The sequence below is a fragment of the Mercenaria mercenaria genome, unplaced genomic scaffold (assembly GCF_021730395.1).
Source record: "Mercenaria mercenaria strain notata unplaced genomic scaffold, MADL_Memer_1 contig_2834, whole genome shotgun sequence".
NCBI lineage: Eukaryota > Metazoa > Mollusca > Bivalvia > Venerida > Veneridae > Mercenaria > Mercenaria mercenaria.
This window is the reverse complement of record NW_026460917.1, coordinates 1-20,198: the sequence shown is the minus strand read 5'-3', so window position 1 is coordinate 20,198 and position 20,198 is coordinate 1. Positions and strand designations below refer to the sequence as shown.

General features: G+C 33.2%; 1 protein-coding gene across 1 annotated transcript in view; it reads right to left on the bottom strand.

The window, feature by feature from the left end:
- The window catches only part of LOC128552479 (E3 ubiquitin-protein ligase rnf213-alpha-like), a gene marked incomplete at its 5' end in the record, with an annotated part of 75,085 nt that extends 57,272 nt beyond the window's left edge, over positions 1–17,813 (bottom strand). Inside the window, 11 exon segments of the mRNA XM_053533520.1 lie at positions 5,317–5,551; positions 5,979–6,118; positions 6,296–6,487; positions 7,059–7,182; positions 7,646–7,822; positions 14,803–14,996; positions 15,327–15,462; positions 15,917–15,984; positions 16,639–16,810; positions 17,425–17,568; positions 17,704–17,813. Coding sequence (XP_053389495.1) covers positions 5,317–5,551; positions 5,979–6,118; positions 6,296–6,487; positions 7,059–7,182; positions 7,646–7,822; positions 14,803–14,996; positions 15,327–15,462; positions 15,917–15,984; positions 16,639–16,810; positions 17,425–17,568; positions 17,704–17,813 — 1,692 coding nt within the window.
- Positions 17,814–20,198: the final 2,385 nt, after the last annotated feature.

Here is a 20,198-nt window from a genome sequence, read left to right as displayed (position 1 = left end):
GAGTCTTACATCTCAAAACTTGTAAAAAAAAATGTATAAATTTGTCATTCGAGAATTATTATTATTATACCCGATTTATATAGCGCCCTTTTCATGATAAACACGTTCAAAGGCGCTTTACATACAGCAAACGCAGCCACACAGGGCGCGAAATTCATCCTCTACTAGTACAAATACAGAGCGATCTGACCAGAGTGACAGAGTGATGTAAAGCCCCAAGAACAGAAAAAGAGAAATCCTTTTTAGCTACAGGCCTGTCCGGCTAACTTAGCCTAGCTCTTTGCGAATAGACAGTCTGGTTCTTTAACGTACCCGGTGTATAGCACCGATACACGCGAAGCCGTTTTTCCTGGGAAGAACCAACCAATATAGGCCTCTTAGTTAGGTGGGAGACACTCAAGAGCATCTCAGAAATTTCCAGTGCCTGGACCGGGATTCGAACTCCGTACCTCTGGATTGACAGTCAAGCGTGTTACCACTAGACCCCTGGCCCACCTATAGTTAGAAACATGTCTGCTTAATTGCTTTAAAACCTGGTCTGTAGATTAAGGAGAGAAAAAGCTAGATTTCACCCTCCAACAGCCTGGCTTCAATGAGTTAAAATAGTTTTACTGTTTGTTTTTGTTTTTTGGTTTTAACGCCGTTTTTCAACAGTATTTCAGTCATGTAACGGCGGGCAGTTAACCTAACCAGTGTTCCTGAATTCTGTACCAGTACAAACCTGTTCTCCGCAAGTAACTGCCAACTTCCCCACATGAATTATCAGAGGTGGAGGACTAATGATTTCAGACACAATGTCGTTTATCAAATAGTCACGGAAAGCATACGCCCCGCCCGAGGATCGATCTCGCGACCCCGAGATCCGTAGACCAACGCTCTTACCTACTAAGCTAAGCGGGCGGGCTAAAATAGTTTTACTGATTATTTTTATTAGTGAAATGTCACCCATTTTTTTGTGAACACGCCCTCTGGCGACAAACTGAATTATTTCAAACAATATTGGTCGACTATCACGTAAATGGTATAATGCAAAGATGTGAGCAATGTTTGTATTATTTTTAACAAAGGTTCTTGTTATATAGATCTTTTAATTCAACAGTGCATTTTGTCGTTTTATGTTATTTAATTCCTGAAAACACCAATGTGACAATGTTTCAACCAAACAAATAACTGCTATTAACAATAATCAAGGCATAAAACTTTGTGGCACCTTGCAGTCATTCTATGTGTTCTCCCATATCAACATAAATCGGGAAAATTGTTTAGATGGTGTAGCTAATTTGCATTTTTTTATGTCTCAAACAGGATTTAGTTGTTGTTTGTATCGCCTTTAGTGATTTGGATTTCTGTGCGTTTGATTAATATTCAACCATTAAGTCAGTGTTTTGCTTTGGGCTGATATTTATCTCACTAATTTATATTGAAAATACTTTTTGAGCATTTTCTATAAGATAAATAGAGATATCTCAGTACTAAATTCTTTCCGTCCAACACTAGATTCTAAGAGCTAGTCCATGAATAGTTACTTTCAATGTTAGACTAGTTTCATAGTCGTGAGTTTACATTTTATTTTCCGATACTCTGTTTCATGACAATTTTTACGCATATCTGTGGAACTGGTAGCTCTGTGTTCCGTTTGCTATTTACATTCACATCTTTTTTCGAAGAACTATGTAAAATATCAATACAAGAATCACAAGTTAATCCTAATAAATTTTGTTGATAAACCAGAATAACCAGTTGAAGGTTTGTTGAATGGTAAAATATATTAATAAAACTAATTCAGACTTCAGGCAGAACATTGCTGTCTTCAATTAGTGTTTCTCAAATACAATATCACCTCTGTTGTTCGTGGTAGATTCATATAATGCAAACATGTATGTTAATTGTTATGCATTATTTTATAGCAAATGTTCTTATTATAGATTTATAATTAATGTTAATATTCTTAAAGACATATTTTCACGTTCAATAGGTCGTAAATTATCTAGTATATTGTGTTAACTCTGATAAAGGACTCAAAGAGTGTTAAATTTTGAGACCGTCACATTGTTTTCAGTAATTGGGAAATGAATATTAGCAGTTGTTGCTACATTCAAATTATTTCTGTCTTAAACTGAAGTAAACATTTCCTGCTTTTAATGTATTTAATGTCTTAAGCTTGTATCTTCTTTTTGCTTGAGAAATAATCAAAGTTTAAAGGCGGCTAATCAGATTTTGATCAGGTAATGGATTTGATCAAAAGTTTAACAAGTGATCATTTACACTTATTTGTGTGCTTAAGACATGTTCGATTTTCACTGGAAGTATTTTTAGAATTTGATTTCTTTATCTAGGTTGCCCAAACAAAGATTATTAATACAAAGTTATTTTAGCGCCCCCCCCCCCCCCCCCACACACACACACACACATACACACACTATTTCAAAACTTACTTTATGGCTCAGCTTACTGATATATCTAAATATCTATCAAATGCAAATGTAAAATTAGAAGTTATCTTAAAATCAAATGAAACATTACAAATTTTTCCTTATGTTTGTATTTCACTTATGCCATTAAGTTAATCGATTATTTCCTAACAGAACCTAATGTAAAATTAATCACTGAATTTGATATAACTTGCAATTACAACCTTAACTGGATATTTCTAAATTTGATTAATTCATCGTTACTTTCAATTGAAGCTAGTTTTATAATTTTGAGTTTACACATTTTTGTCTTTCACTTTGTCAAAACATCAGTCATCTGTTTTATTTTATAAAATATTAATATACTGAAATAACCAGTTGCTTTTTTATAAATATGTTTACAAAATAAACTTCAGAAACAAAATCAATGACTTCAATTTATATTCCACAACTACATTTTCATGCTGCATATTCTGAGAACCAAAATGTGACCTTACAAGAAAGACTGACAATACCATCTGGTGGCCATGTATTTTGATGCGAACAATGGTAGAAGATAGTCATCTAAGAAATAATTGTGAGGAATTATATAACAACCATCTAAACAGTTTCTGAAAAGTAGAGTTTATCTTGTTTGTATTAAAGCTTATTTACATCTGCTATTGGTAATCATACACTTGTAACAAGACTGTTAGTAGTTAAAGCTAAAGGATATTACACAATACAGAAAATTCTCTAATCCTAGAAGCTTCGCTGGGTTTTTGATATGAAGATGATATACCTTCTATCATAAGCAGGACTAGTATCTGACTCTTAGTTATTTATTATGGAGGAGCCGAAAAGCGAACACTCGATCCCTGGCTTCTAAGTCAGACAGCGTTACCAATGGACTACTGCGTTCGCCCTTAATTACATTTTTAAGTCCTCGCTATTTACATATAGCGAAAGTGACAACGTTTCTTAGCGGCCATGTCTGAATGGATTGGAATACTGTTAGCAACTGTGGTATAAATAGACACCACTAATAGTTGTCATCAACGCCCATCACATTTGTCAAAATAATTTGTATTTTTTAGATTTATCAATACCGTGGTGTATAAGCAAAGATAGTGTGCGAACCCTTTACGTTGCATCTTTCATCTTTGATATAATTATAATTGATTTGCTGTAGATAATAAGATCTGGGTAATTTATGGTTGAATTTTGCTAAATAATGGCTCCATGTATCACGCGTTATACAATGTTTAAAGGGAACCAGTCAATTGTTAGAGCAGGTACTCGTCGTAAAATACTATATAGGAATTTAGAAACGCCCTTTCTATATAACAAAATTTAAAACGCACTTCTATAAATAGCTACGAAGTGCTTAGGTATAAATAGGAAGACATCTAGGAAATAATTCATTCGGTATCCAAGCAACTGATGCAGACTTGTTGAGGATTCAACAATAATTTAACTCAGTACCTTGTTGCATATTTCAGAAGATCTTATCTTAATATTTTATTTTATTTCCTTAGGTCCTAGAAAGTATTTTATCACCCCTGCTCCTAATATATTAACACAAAATATTTTGTTTTTCAAATAGTTCATTAAATAAAATTATCTACCACTTTCTTATCTTTCTGGACCAAAAACCATATAATGCTAAAAAGTATAAAATTGCATTTCATAGAATATTCTTTATTGGTAAAATCAGAAACATTGACATCTTTATGTGTCCTGTACGATGAAAAAAATATCAAAGAAAGCTAAGTATCACGATTGGAATGGTATAAGTGTTCGAGATAAAGCTAGGAATGTAGTGAGATCAAACTTTTGCAAATGCTGTATAAGCTGAGCATCAAGAAGCTAAGACAAAGTCTATTGGCTTCAATACATAGTCCTGGTAAACTATTCAGGCAATAAGAGAGTGAGTTCAAGCTTACAGACAGAAAAGTTTCTGCGTATTTGGCGATCTACAGCCAAAGAATCGTGGTTATACCTTTAAGACAGTATAAACGAGCTGAACATATAGCAGTCAGGGCAAATTTGTTTAAAATTTAATTAGTTAATACATAGGATGAACATCAGAACGAGTACGATAATACTCACTATTAGTCGATTCAAAGAAGGGAAATTCAACAAAAAAGACCTGGCAAGTATAATAGTTCTAGCTTATAAGAGATTGAGCTGAACATCAATAGTTGTAGGTTAATAGTTCAATTGCTTGATCCCTGAAATTATTGCGCAATCTATATCACTGAAAATGTTGGTTCACGAATCATTAAGGCAAGGCAGCCAGAGGAACATTATGTATTTGAGATATGTTGTTTTCACAAGCTTTGCGGTTTAACAAAGGACATCTAGTCTAAGACATATTCACCTTAGCGACTGGACCTAATTAATCGCTCAAGATATGAAAGGCGTAGTCTCTTTCATTGACCACATAATCATATCGTGACAAAATTGTTTCAGAGGAGATGTTGTTGGAGAGAAATGAGGCTGGACGTACGACGTTGCTTAGGTTCCAGTTCATAGCAAATACGTAGTCAACTGCATGATTGTATGAATCAGCTTCTTAACAGAGTACAAAACGTTCAAAATGACATTAGGCTCCGTATTTACAAACTAATGTGCCGTTTATCAGAGTGATTACTTTCATGGTTGCTAAGGTATTGTTAAAGACACTTAACATTTAAAAGAGGAATTATTTCTTTTAATACAATCAACAAACAAAGTAAATAGGTATACTAATAAATACATGAAGAGTCATTAATCCTGATTGTCGTTTACCGAAAATGTTTTATTTTCTTTAACAGTTATGCTCTAAACAGCGAACACAGACAAGCACGTATTTAGGAATCAGTGACAGAAATCCAGTCAAGATTTATTTGATAAGATGTTAAGTAAAGTCAAGCAATATTACCTGAATGCTTCTAAAGTTTCCATTTGTTTGTGTAGGCATTTGTATAATGAGCAGCACATGAGTTTGAATTTCTATGGCTTCCTTTCGAACTGTTTGACAATGTTTCTTTCTGTATTTTTCACATTCATCTAAGACGCTATACCTAGCACAGGCAATGAGATTTGCATATGTATCTCCAGATTCGCACTGAATAATAATCAATGATGAATCCCCATTGGCCGCATCTAGATGTTTTCTAGAATAAGATCGAAAGGTATACCTATTATGTATATAAGGTTAATTCTGGGAAAATGATATCAGCATGAAAATACGTATTATACTCCGATACATCACAGTATTGTACTGGCTATAACAAAAAATCGTGCAAGTTCAATCCAGCTTTAGATAATTGATTAGGTTAACAAACAATCAACGCAGTATATGCCAATAAACTCTATCTAAAACGATCAAACTAAAATTGATCTGGTCCTATTATTTTCTTAGATGCATTTGTTCCTGTATAAAATCTATTTACAAAATAATTGTTTTTCTTATAAATTCTGATTTAAATTGCATACTTATTACTTTTCAAACTTCTATTTCAGAACAAAAAATGTTTCCATGCTTTCAACACTATTGAAACACAACGCCAAATTTAAGATAATTATAACCATACCATGTACCTTATTTTACTATTGAATTGTTGTTCAGTATCGAATGCCGTCAATGACTCAAGCAGGAGAATTCTTTCCTCTGGAATGCCTGTCGTTGCACTCAAAGTAGTTAGATGGGTAGCGACAAGCAACTTTCCATGCGTTGTCACCTAAATAGAAATGAAATAAATCTTGAAGAAGGCTGTTTGAAATTATATTGTGAAATGACTTATATCCCGCAGCACTAAAAAGAAACGGTCATGCGCATGGGAAAATATGGAAATGTTTTACTATAATAACCTGAAAATAGAGTTTGAATCTTTGAGGAATATTATTCACTGATGTACCTGTGCAAAAAGCTTCATGCACTTCTTCTCTTTGAACTGATAATGAAGATACTGTGTGATGCATTCATGAGCTTGACCTTCCCAATAAATATTTTGTACATTCTCCCAATCCGGGAATTTGGATATTCCTAGCCTCACAACAGCGTCTGGTGTAGAACACCATGTCAGTGTCTCTTTTGCTTCTTGCACAAGCTACAAAAAATGCAAGGCAGAAAGTACCGAATACATATTTGTTTATTTTTATTGTGAAGAATGTATGGAACATATCTAGCAACACATGATTGTAAAATATTCAAACTGACAAGATTTTTACACTAAAAGTCAAGCACCAGAAACTGGCTGTATTTGGAAACTTAAAACAGTCAAGAAATAAACGAAGGAATTCTAATAGAGATTAATCTAAAAGTAGTGTTCATTGCGCATAAAGTAATCGTAAATAGTTATAGAGAAATATATCAAGATGTGCACTTATTTAACTCCGAGTTATAGGTGATTTAAATAATACTTTCTAGGATGATATTTTTCAATTTAAAAGTAACCATCTACGCAATAATGGTTAAGCAAATAAATGAGTATTCATTTGTCAGAGGACTGGCTCAATATCTGACATATTACTTTGTGAATTAAAGCGTTCTGTTATAGATATACATAACTGGAATATAATGCAATAAGGAATGCATGACAAAATAAGCTATTAACTCTTCTATATGTATATAATACGTCATCCTTTGATATGTTTTGAGTGTTATAGTTCGATTATTACCCTAGACTTTTCTTCAGATACTTCATCCATTTCCGCAGATATAGCTAGAACAATAGCACTGCAAGCATCCTCGTGGTAACCAATGAACACTTTCCCTATATCTTTCTCGGTTACATCATTTTCACTGAAATGAAATATGTAAGACGATATTCGATTATCATATAAACTGTTAATTGTCGTCTACAATAATATATTTTTTCGTGCAAATATGTTATATATATATATATACCTTTTTAGCTTTTATTTAGCTTTTATTTAAAGTAATATGTACGCAATATGATTTTCATGTTATATATACATAAATAACATGTTCATATAGCTTTTATTTATTTGTACACCATTTAGTATTACTAATAATCGAATGCCTATTACATTAAAGACTCATATCAAATGGTCTGTGTGTCCATTGGATTAGGTAAAATGACGACTAAGACCATCCGATACCAGCACTCGATGTTTTATAAATTGCGAGTTGTGATTTACAATATAAAGCTTCAAACCTATGTCAGATTTAATACAACTTTCCAGTCGTGGAAATTTCGTGTTAAAACCTACTTAGATTTGACACACGTTTTCACTGTACTGACCTGATCGAAAGTGCTTCACTGACATATTTGAGCGCCCAATGCTTGACATCCTCAACAATTTCATTTTGTTCATTTGTAAGCAACGTGTTTGATGTAAGGATGTGTTTTTCAAGCCGATTTATCAGTGGGATCGGAAATTCCTTGTATACAACCTGTTTTTCAGCCACAATTATGAGCCTGGAAAACAATGAATGAAGACAAACCTATTGCTGAGGAAAAATAGAAAATTACATAACCATTTACAATTTGATAGCTGTTTCTTTTCATTGGGATTGTTAGTGTGCGTGTTGGGGGTGGGGATGGGAGGGGGGGGGGATATTTATCATCCCATTTTATATATCCAAAATTTATCACAGTTACCCAACTTATTTTCGTTAACGGTCAGTAACAACCTCAATAAGTGATTTGTTTTATCGACCACTTATTTTAAACCTAACCAGACAACAAAATCTACATCCACAAAAACACCATGCGACTACCTTTCGATAAATAAAAATGCTAGAATCTAATCTTGTTAGAGGTAAGATAAACATATATTTATAGCACTTGTTACCATACATATTGTCCCTGATTCAAAGAAATTAAAACTTTTCTCGTTTATTACACTGATTTCATGATTCCTAAGAGCAGGCCACCATGGCCTAGGGTTAAGGTGGCTGACTTCGAATCACTTGCCTCTCACGGCTGTGGGTTCGACAACTCGCTTGGGGTATAGAGTTCTTTCATGTGAGGAACCCATTTAGCCGGCTAACAGAAAGTCGGTGGTTCTACCCAAGTGCCCGTCCCTGATTAAATATCACCCGTAGGGGCATCTTTCATCAAGTTCTGGAAAGTCGTCATGTGACCTTAAAGTATGTCGCAGTGACGTTAAATCAAACAAAACAAAATTCTCAAGAATTATCATATCTAAGCAAGATAGTGTCGATCACAGCTTGCATGTTTAAGAAAATGAAATGATTGCGCAGTTAAGGGGACGCAGATTTCTGCTTTCAGAATTTATGCCGAAATAGAAAGGGATTGATTTTTGAAATGTGTATTCCTAATTTGAGAAAAAACTCATGTACAACTGTAATATTCAGTAATTTGTGGATAAGGATGTGTTGCCATGAGTGTAATGAGAAAACAGAAGGCTTTATGTAAGTACATAACAAAGCAAAATATTTATGATTTGTTTAAAAAGAATTGTTCTGTACAATACCAGTAAAACAATTAAGGAGCTGCGTTTTCAAAACACGAAATCGTGCCCTGATTGTACGCCGAAGATGTTGTTTTTTTAAGATTTGATTTTAAAGGTGACGATCAAATGAAGATCAATGTCATTTATATATATTATGTCAGTGGTACATTTTGCCACAAGGTTTGTTAAGTGTGAGTATGAACTAAATTTGGACATTTATGTAGGCTGTAGGTGCACAAAGTTTGTTTATTAAGGTTTCATGTTTTAAGGTGAAGGTCATATAAGGGTCAAGGTCATTTATATGTAGGTCAGTTGATAGGTCTTGCCATAAGGATTGTTTGGTGTGAGTATGAATTAAATCGGGTCACTAATGTGGGCGGCTGTAGGCAATTTGATGTTCATACGGAGGGCTGAAGTTCAAGATCATCTATTTATAAGTCAGTTTATAGGTCTTACCTCAAGGTTTGTCAAGTGTGACTATGAAATAAATTGTGTCATTAATGTGGACTATGGAATGCGTGTAGGGACATGCCAATTTGCCAGTTGCTAGTTGCTACTTGCCAGTTGCTAGTTGCTGCTTGCGAATTGGATAAAGTTTGTATGTACACCGTCTGTTTGCATTTGTTACGACTCGTGGTAATTAGCAAGTGGCAACTGGCAAGTAGCAACTGGCAAGTAGCAATTAGCAAGTGGCAACTGGCAAGCGGTAACTAGTAACTGGCAAGTTACAACTAGCAACTGCATGTCCCTACCCGCATTCCATAAAAAACAAAGTCCCGTAACTGTGCAGATAATTTTTTTTTCTGAAAGAACCTAACATGCATCATGTACAACTAGGGTTACTACTGATGTCTTGTGTTAAGTTTCATTAAATTGTGTGTATTGGTTCAGGAGATTAGGCGCGCACAAGATTGCATATGCAGACTCTATGTATACAGTATAGTAACAAAAAACAAAGTCCCGTAACTCTGCATTTTTTTTTCTGAAAGAACCTAACATGCACCATGCAGAACTACTGTTGTTACTGTTCACTTGTGTGAAGTTTCATTAAATTGTGTCAAGGGGATAAGGAGTTGGTGCGCACAAGATTGTATCTACGTGCAGACAGACGGACGGACGGACAGACAGACAGACAGACAGACAACCTGAAACCAGTATAACCCCCCCTTACAACTTCGTTGTACGGGGGTACAAATACATTCTCATCTCTCATTTTCATTCTACGATAGATTGCAATTATAATTAGCATATATTTTAACTAAGTGTGATAAAGCCACTGTTACATGAAAGTACATTGACTGGCAATTAGCAAGTAACAACTAGCAACTGGCATGTCCCTACCCGCATTGCCAATTGCCAGTTGCTAGTTGCTACTTGCGAATTGGATAAAGTTTATATGTACACCGTCTGTTTGCATTTGTTACGACGCGTGGTAATTAGCAAATGGCAACTGGCAAGTAGCAACTGACAACTGGCAAGTAACAATTAGCAAGTGGCAACTAGCGAGTGGCAACTGGCAAGTGGCAAGTGGCAACTAGCAACTGGCAAGTAGCAACTAGCAACTGGTATGTCCCTACCCGCATTCCATAGTGGACTGTAGGATAAAAATATTGTTTATTAAGGTTTTAAAATTGAAAGTGAAGGTCATATGAGGGTCAAGGTCTTTTTATATAGGTCAGTTATAGGTCCTGTCACAAGAAGTGTTGAGTACGAGTATGAACTAAAACGTGTCATTAATGTTGGCTATAGGCAATCTGGTTCGGACAGACGGACAAACGGACTGACAGTGTAATCGTTGTATGTCCGGGGGCATAAAAATGTTGTGCTTCCGTGTTTTTCTTTCTGAAGTGCCAGTTTTGTTATAACACGCTTAAATATCACGCCCGGTCATCTCACATGGGATAAATGTCATTTTTCTCATTGGAAAGAATATAATAATTCGAACTGGGTTGGATTAGCATTCAGGGTATAACATGACATTCCATGAAATGTATACCTAAGTACCTGATCTGAGACGCTACACTAGTGGGTATAATTCATTATGTCGATTACTTGAAATTGATAATGGAAAATGTATTTGATTTAGATTATTTACATGCTTTTTAATCATTCCGCGGCTTCCGGGCGATTCGATGTAAAAAGAATCAATGCGTTGAAGGAACGGTAACTCTCATCAAAAAACAGGAGACAACATAGGAAGCAGCATGTGAAAATCTTTAAAAAGGAAGATCAATGTTTATTATTTCTTATCTAACAATTAATTAGATTCATTTACGTGCCCTCAATATCTGGAAATTATTTATCTTTATTGACCTCTACCTGAGAAAACTATTACTTACGCCAGACTATTTTCCGAATGAAAGTCATTTCCGCTATCAGTTGTGAGGTACTTCTGACATAGTTTTGACAATAATAACAAAACAAAATGACTTAATAAATTCGCGATATAAAGTGATTGCTACACGAATCAGAGTTCCTATTGTTGTTAATACAACTTTGTACTTGTTGTTACAAATTGAGATAAGATATTCCTTGATCTGCGTTATCAATAAAGGCACTGACCTCCAGATTTTGCCTAAAAATGATCTTTCTTTAAAACTGAAGTTTGGTCATATTATGAACATTAGAATATGAGATTTTGTTTCTAATTTTAAAATGCCAAATCAAGAAAAAAAGATGCCCGCGTTGGTAATCGAACCCGGGCAGCCGCGGCAATAAAAAAATCGCTGTCGTTACCAATGCCGCGACGGACCATTTTGTTCGGAGGGCGTTAGATATAGATGTTTATAATCAAGGCAGATTATCTCGAGTAAAGCGTTACAAACGCTTTTCGATTTTTATTGTAAAAATTAGTACAGTTATTTTTCCTAACAAACTCAATTTATGTTTATTCAATTTATTTAGGCATGCATATAATTCTTCAAATGTTTTATCATAATTTGATTTTATTCGTTCAGTTTTTTTTATTTGTAAAGTGGTAGCTTGGTCTGATGTCCATTTAAATGATGTCCATTTAAATGATTTCATTTTACGAAATATTTTTCCAGTGTAACGCAAAGGACCTGCTCTTAAAACTGTTGATTTTTTAGATTAAGTTTTAGCCCCGACATGAGTCTAAATTTTCCAATAACACTGATAAGTGTAGAGAATTATTGGTTTGAACCATTTGTTATAAATATTGCGTCGTCTCCAAATAATGAGTTTTTTTATTTCTTTACCTGACATTGCTATACCTTTAATATGCTTTAATTTAAAACGGCTAGAGACAAAATTTCTATAGCAATTATGAATAAGTAAAGAGAAAGCGGACAGCCTTGGAGAACACTTCTTTCGATATTCAATTGTTCTGACAGATGTCCGTTATTTGAGACACATCCTTTTATATTGTTATATCGTGATAAAATGTTTTTACCAAGCATTGTATTGAATCGCCAAAATTAAAGTACTCTAGAGTGTTTTTAAAAGAAATCTATGATCAAGACTATCGAAAGCTTTTTCAAAGTCGGTAAAAAAATAATAACCCGCCTTTATTGTTGTGGTTTAGGTGATCTATTACATATACATCAATCTGATATTTTCTCCATAATACCTAGTTACCTACCTTTAATAAATCCTGTTTGACAGTTACTGATTATAGCTGGAATTACTGATTTTATTCTATTTGCTATTGCTTTGGTGGCTCTCTTGTTATCTATATTTGAATAAAAAATGGAATCTCTTCTCGGAAATACAGGAGGAAAGAACTTGAGAAAATACTTAAACGCGTCGGAAAGCAGCGTTTCATAATTATGTTGAAATAGACACTTGAATATCATTTACCTTGTCCTTTTTTTCAATTTTAAGTGCAAAATGAGGTACTATTTTTGTTTCAATACAGTTGTTTCTGAATATTAAGCGTAAACGTATTTTACCCGTGCTCGAATGGACCTGACTATTCAATCTCGTTCATACCTTATGCGATGTTTTTGTTAAACAAAATACCTGAAGCTTGTTTTATGTGCTTCGATTTCAAAATTGATATTGCTCTTATTGCAAGCAACATAACTTCTGTAACAATTAAAATATTTATTTTTATGCAAAACAGGGAAAATAGTCTTTTATTTTTGTGTCGTTTCTTGACCACCAAATCTTATAATATACATGTACACTACTTTGTAAACAAACTAAATACTGTGTTAAGTCGCCATATGACCTATAATTGTGTCTGTGCGACGTCAAACCCAACACAACAAATACTGTGTTTTAGTCTGCAGAATTCAAAATGAAAATAAAGAATGTGAACTAAATTAGTTTTAGTACGACATTTATAAATGTTATTTTCAAAAAATAATTATTTAATGTTGAGTTTTGGATGTTCACAACAAGTCATATGTAAACTAATTTAAGATTTTTATATTTATTTAGCTGAGCATTTCTTTTGCCTGCTAAAATGAGTTGAAATATTTTCCTTTTCATGTACTGAAAACTTGTTTATTTCATGTTTCTTTTTTTGGTTTGGTTTTTTGCGAAGGAAAGAGTTGTGTTTTATATGAACATTGCAAATCAATTAAACAATGTCATGTATATTATGCTACTAAAGAATTGTTACATTTTATCAAAATATGCTTAAGAACCACGAAAAGGACTCCAGGAAGAGGTCTCACTTTCGGATAGTTCAAATTTGTTAATTTATATAAAGTCTTAATACTGCAAAACGGATCCTTTTTATATTTTTGCAAATTTCGTTGATTTATTCTTTTTTTATTTGTCCGTCATGCTTTTACAGTTTGTCAGTTGCAATTAAATTATGGGGAAAACTATTTTAAACAAACAGGCATGAAATGAGATTTTATCATTAAAAAGAAAATACGAACCGTAAAATGAACACAATTGTTGGTTAACGAACAACATCTTATAGTAACTATTACTTACTGTTTGAAATATTCTCAAAAAAATTTCCCTCTTTAAAAAAATCCTTTTGTAAAGAAATAAAATCAAAGCCTTGAGATGTCTGGTGGTTGCGGGTTTTGCTAGAGTCATTTTCATTTTAAATACCAATCTATAAATATATAGATGTATAAGAAACAAATACTAATGTGCCTCATATCTAAGATAAACTCTGCCTGACCTTACATGAACAGCTGGAAGTCAGTGATATAACCATGGGCTGGAATGCCCGATCATTGACAGATCTTATATAATCTAAATGGCCAGTGTGAATGGATAGAGGATGAATAAGAAATACTTGATCATTGATAATTCATCCGCATTGTTCATGAATGGGACTACTTTGTGTAGCACATAAACACATTCCTTTGGATGTGATTTGGAATCAAATAAAGATGCTACATGATTGTCAGAAATACACTTAACTTTGGTAGCGGGATAAACCCGCAACCAAAAAATCGAAATTGCTAAAAACGATGTTTAACCTAGATATGTAAAATTTCACCACTGGGAATTTTTTCAAATGCATCAAAAAGATATATGATAGTTCTTTGAAAATAGTGAGTTTTGAAAAGGCCTTAACTGTTCAGAAGAGCGGCCTCTTCATGCGGTCTTTTTTCTCCAGAATTCATACATACATCAGTTAATTGACAATCAAAATTAATTTTAAATAATATAAATGTTTTATATGCTATTCAATTTTCACGTGAAACAGCTCTTTCTTTCTATAATATGGTGATGTTCAAATTTAAAAGCGTCAAATATCTATCTAAACGTTAATAATATCATATTGTTTTCCAAACTATGAAGTGAGCATCCAAAAAAAATATTAATTAAATGTAACATATATATTCATCATTAAAATTGACATAATTATATTGAAACAAATGAAATGAAAGGCAAGAAAATTCTTCACTTGTCGTGAAAAAATATTCGGAATCCAGCACACGTTTACTTAAAAGATAAGTTGAAGATGCCATTCAACACAATCGGAAACACACCGATACACGTACCTGCCCAACAGTAATTGTATAAATAAGAAATATGAACTTACTTAAAATCGTCGTGAACAGGGCACTTTACACGGTGCCTCCCTAGTCCTAAGTCAACAAATCTCTGTCCACCAAAGGATACATAGTACTGGTTCAAAGCATCGTAAAGACTTTCATAAAGTGATTCTGAATTAAGCAACATCACGGTATATCCAGTTTCCATGCACAATTTTATTCTATTTATATTTCGACACACCTAAAATGACAAACCTTGATATTTGAACACTTCCTTGATTGCATAATTTACCTTACATCAGACAAACTTTTAATGCATTATAAACTACCAATATTATTAATAAAGGTCTTAAATATTTGGTTTCTTATTGTTTGAATAAACGATAACGATTCGTACATAACATAGCTATAAATATACATACATTGTATATGTGAAACAGGTTGCGGGTATATCTCGTGAACAGGAACAAATAAAACAAGTACCTATACACAACGTTATAGCAATGTTGACATGATGATGTGATATAATACATTTTGCAACAAAACAAATATATAACATTTTGGAAAATACCTGTGTGTATTCCTGATCACGTCTAAAACTGCTTCCAAATATTACAATCTGCTTGATTGAACTCTTAAGCATCTTCTGTTGAAATGTTGCCAGTGCGTTATAGTTCTCGGTCAATAAGAGCATGTGACGACTGCCGCTGAAACAATGCATTTTACGAGTTACATTTGAGATTGGGGTCATTTTGGTACCAATCATCTGGGTGACGGCGCTATGACTACTCACGATAATGCGGAAAATCGTACGTACAATGGAAGCGGTAACATTCCAGTTTCTCGAACACCTTTGATAATATACTGTTCTTGACAATGCAAAGTACAGTGCAGTATTAATGCCTTATGTTTTAATTATATACAGAAAAATATCAAGTCTTAAAAATAAAAGCATAGACCCAAGGAAAAATGTTCTATGTAATAAATCATGCACGTTTTTCTAACTTTAGCTTAAATATCAGCAAATGCTCATGAAAACGAGCCATAGGAATATGGATCATGTTGTTCCTATTTCAATTTGCGTACCACAATGATTTGTGGTGTTATAATCATTTCTGGTATATATTTCACCTACACTTTACAAAATTGTAACAGTTTTACCTCCCTTTGTCTGTCAAACATGATTTTATCAATGCCGGAAGATCATACGCTGGATCATCTTTTCGTCGCTGAAAGGGATAGTTGTAACAGTGCTTAGCTATTTAAATAGAACTAATTCTAAACAAAAAATGAATATGTGCATTCAAAAACAATAAGACATTTTCGATAAAATATGGAGTACATATAATATCTGCGTATATTTAGATATTTAAAAGGAGTTATTATTATAAGAAAACACATAGTATATCCAGTATCTATGCACAGTGGTATTATGCTCATATATTGACAGACCAAAGCTTTTTATGCATAACAAGTCATGTATTTAAGATTCAATCGTGCCTGAAAATAATTTCTGTAAACAAATTTAGAAGTACTTCATGCAAAATGGAATGTACAAAATTATATAAAGTTTATAATTCCAAATGCAAGAGCCAATTAACAGGATAGAACTAATAGCATGACCTTAAATCAATACATAGTATTGTCGAAATTGTAAGACATCATTTACTAATGCCAGTAAAGCGATACATTTTGTTAATGTTTACACGTATAACTTTTATACAAAACACCATGTTAAGCATGTATACGTTATTATTTGAAACATTTCATTCACTAAAACATAAAACATTTCTGAAATCAGGAAAATAACATTTTTGTTATTAATAAGTGGACAGCATTCAACACATTTTAAACTTCCAATTGATATAAATGAACTTTCTGACCCGAGTTTCAAGCTTCAAATTGATTTTATTCATGAATATGTCCAGCGGTCTATCAGTGTCATCTGTCTCAAATTCTAGGCCACTGAAATTTCGTTGTACTGCATACACCATCTGATGGAATGATGGAAGTCGATTTGAACAATCAACGAATCTATTGATCAGTTTCATCAGACTGAAAGGCAAATAAATTAACAAAAGATAAGAAGAGTTCTAACAATTTTTTTGATTATGTTTACGTCTTTCAGTTGAATAGCAACTAAGTAATGAGCATTGCATTATGTCATAACAAAGCTATTTTTTAAAACAATATCAGCTAATACCTTAGCAAACATCTCTGTACTGACACATCGACATATTTTATGCACAAAGTCGCAGTATTACGAATAATTTTGTTGGACGAGCTTAAACCCAACAACATTTATGCCCATTATATAGATTTCTATTTCATTTTAATCAAGTCGGTTCCGTAAGCACTAGTTATTGTTTTCAAATTCAAATTTGCAGAACCTTTGACTTTTGTGTTTTTCTGCACTAATTGTTATAGGAATAATTATCTGAAAAGTGCCAAAAAGTTTATGCGCAGTTAGTGATAAGTGGTAGATTGAATTTTGAAAGAAAGATACCATTTAAAGATCAAGGTTTCCAATATGACAACAGAATGATAAAACTAGGAACATTCGATTTTTATATATAATGATGATTTAAAACTCTAAACAACTGACCTTACTAGTGTAAAATGCAAGCTTAACTCACAATATCTATAAAACGAAAGGCATATATACGAACCAGTAGAAATCTCTCAATCCGAAAAACTCCCTTTTTGCCTTTGACTTAACGGCAAGATCAAACACCTCGAGGTAACCAGCAGCTAGCGGTTTGATGACTTTCTGGTGCATATCTGGAATTCTTAAGGTCACGGCACAAATCCCTCTGCACGAAAGATAATCGTAATAGAATTTTATCATAGTAACATTTGTTCAAAATCTAAGGTCTGAGTAAAACACGAACTGTAGAAAATCAAAGTATTGAAATTCTATAAATAAAAAAGACAAAAAAGTTTATTACTTAGCTGTATTTTCTAGTTCTTCACAGTCAGGAATGTCTCTCTGAACAAATATTCCACGGTTCATTTTAGCAGGATCAAGTGCCCAATTAGATATACCAATGAATGCAACCTAAAAATTTGGAATAAGTATCGATATTTATAAACGTTTAAAATTTTCACAAGTCTGTAATCATATCAGTACATAAATACTAAGATATAATTGTAAATGTAGCTAACACAAATTTGTGTGCGTGTGTGTGCGTGTGCGTATGTGTGAGTGTGCGTGTGCGTGTACGCCCGTGTGTGTATGTGAAAACATATTATTTAGATGGGACAATAAAATATTTTAAATCTTTAAAACGCTCTGTGTCATACTATTTTTTGGTCTTCGTCTTACAGTTGAGACATTGAAGTGTTATAATGGTCATTTGTACAAAGCTGTTTCGATATCTGACTATGTGTGTACAACAAAGTTTTTGGCCGAATACAATTTTTCGAACACACACTATATCAACTGCAGACTACAAGCTAACAAGGTTTCATAATTCAGAAATCACTAAAGAGTAATAACTTTTTGAGAAAGCATCTTACAGGACAGTAACAGTATGCACATCTATAATTTGTTTATGATTTTGGACTCCCAAAAGGACTAAACAAAGACATCACGTATACATTCTATTAATGGTGAAGAAATGATATACTGGTGATAGTTGCTTTTCATTATTTCTTTTTAGTTTATTAATATGTTATATGATTCTTGTTGTCGTGTTTCATAAATACACCATTTTAACGGATGGTTAATACACTTTGAAATCTATCTAAATGTTACTTGGAAAACGAAAAGTAAATTTTCTCTTGATTCGAAATACAGTTAACTAACTTCAAAAGATTCCGTATACAGCAGAATGAAATCAGCCAGTGATCATGCTGCTGTTTCTCGTGATTGATTGGAAACAGTTAACTAGCTAAGGGAACTGTTCATAAAGTGCAACATCAAGGGAAGACCACAAAGTTCATTTGTCCGATAGGACAACTGAAAACATTTGAAATTTTTGTGAATATGGTAATATTTCAAAATCCAATGCTCGTTAACTTTGGACATAAATACATGTCCTTACAATATACGTAATCTTACATAATAGTTACAATGTACAATATAGCAAAGTACTCTATTTTAAAATGGGAATAGTAATAAGCTTTTTTTTACTCTTGACAATACTAGCATTTTAAAAAACGAAGTAGTGTGAAGATAATCATATTTTGTGAACTGCTGGACATGTATGCCTTTATTATAAAATGTTATGTCCACAAGTTCGCCCAATTCATTACTAGTTCATAGAGTTAAGATGCAATATTTCTTTGAAACTTAGATAGGAGTTAGACGCAAATAACGGCCTAAACTGGTCATAGTACATGTATATAAGGGCATCATGTTTAAATTCATTTGAAAGTGATACATTTTTGTAAATGTGGGTCTGGTCGAGTGAAACATTTAATTTTTATACGATCATTCTCAAAGCCTTTTGCACATCCTAAGAATATGTTCGTTCTATAGAACTCTTGAAAAAACAAGGACTAAAGTCCCACAGGAAAAGCGACATTCGAAGAACTCCACAATGAAAAAGAAGAACGTAAATGTATACAGGTACACAGCGGCAAAGTACATGTACACATCAACACAAGAAATGCAATAATAATAACATAGAACTAGCTAACGAACATGAACATACTTAAAGAAGGACCATAGCAGAGCATCGTCTTCCAACGGTCAACGGAAAAACACCGTCTGTGAGTTTAAACTAGTTTACTGGCGAAATCCCTCATTGTTTAATACCACAACGTTCATACATAATAAAATATAGTCTAATCAGAAACAATACTCAAAGCCAGATCAGTAGCTTACATACGTATTAGTAATTATAGGAACATATGCTAAACCACAAATATGCTCATGTCAGGGTATGTAAATCGAAAGCCATGGAACCAAAAATGTGTAACCTCAACGTCTTTGCAGAAGTAAGAGCAAAAAAAAAAAACGAAACACCAAAACGGCATGACGAAGCAAAACAGGGGACACTAATCAAAAACAGGAGTTACCTTGAGGCGCTTACCGTTCCGTAAAGCTTTAAATTTCACATTAAAAACAGCTGAAACAGCTGTCCAGATACATATCATACATTATTACGTGGTTAGAAAAGCACAAATGTCATTACTGCACATAACGCTGTCTATTTTAAAAAGGGAATGTCCAGACATTCCCAATTAAAATCCAAAATATGGCCAATTTACCCTGCTAAATAATGACCTTATTTTACCTCTGATGATAAAAGGACAACAACAAACATGTATAATTTGTTAAATAATTTATTTCAATTTAATTAAAAGTCATTTAATCTGAAAATAAATAAACAAAAATATACATTTATTACACATATTTATAATATCATTTGTTAAGCCATCATAACAACTGAGCTGAAATGTTAATGTTTCGGTTAACAACTGTTAAGCCAGCTTA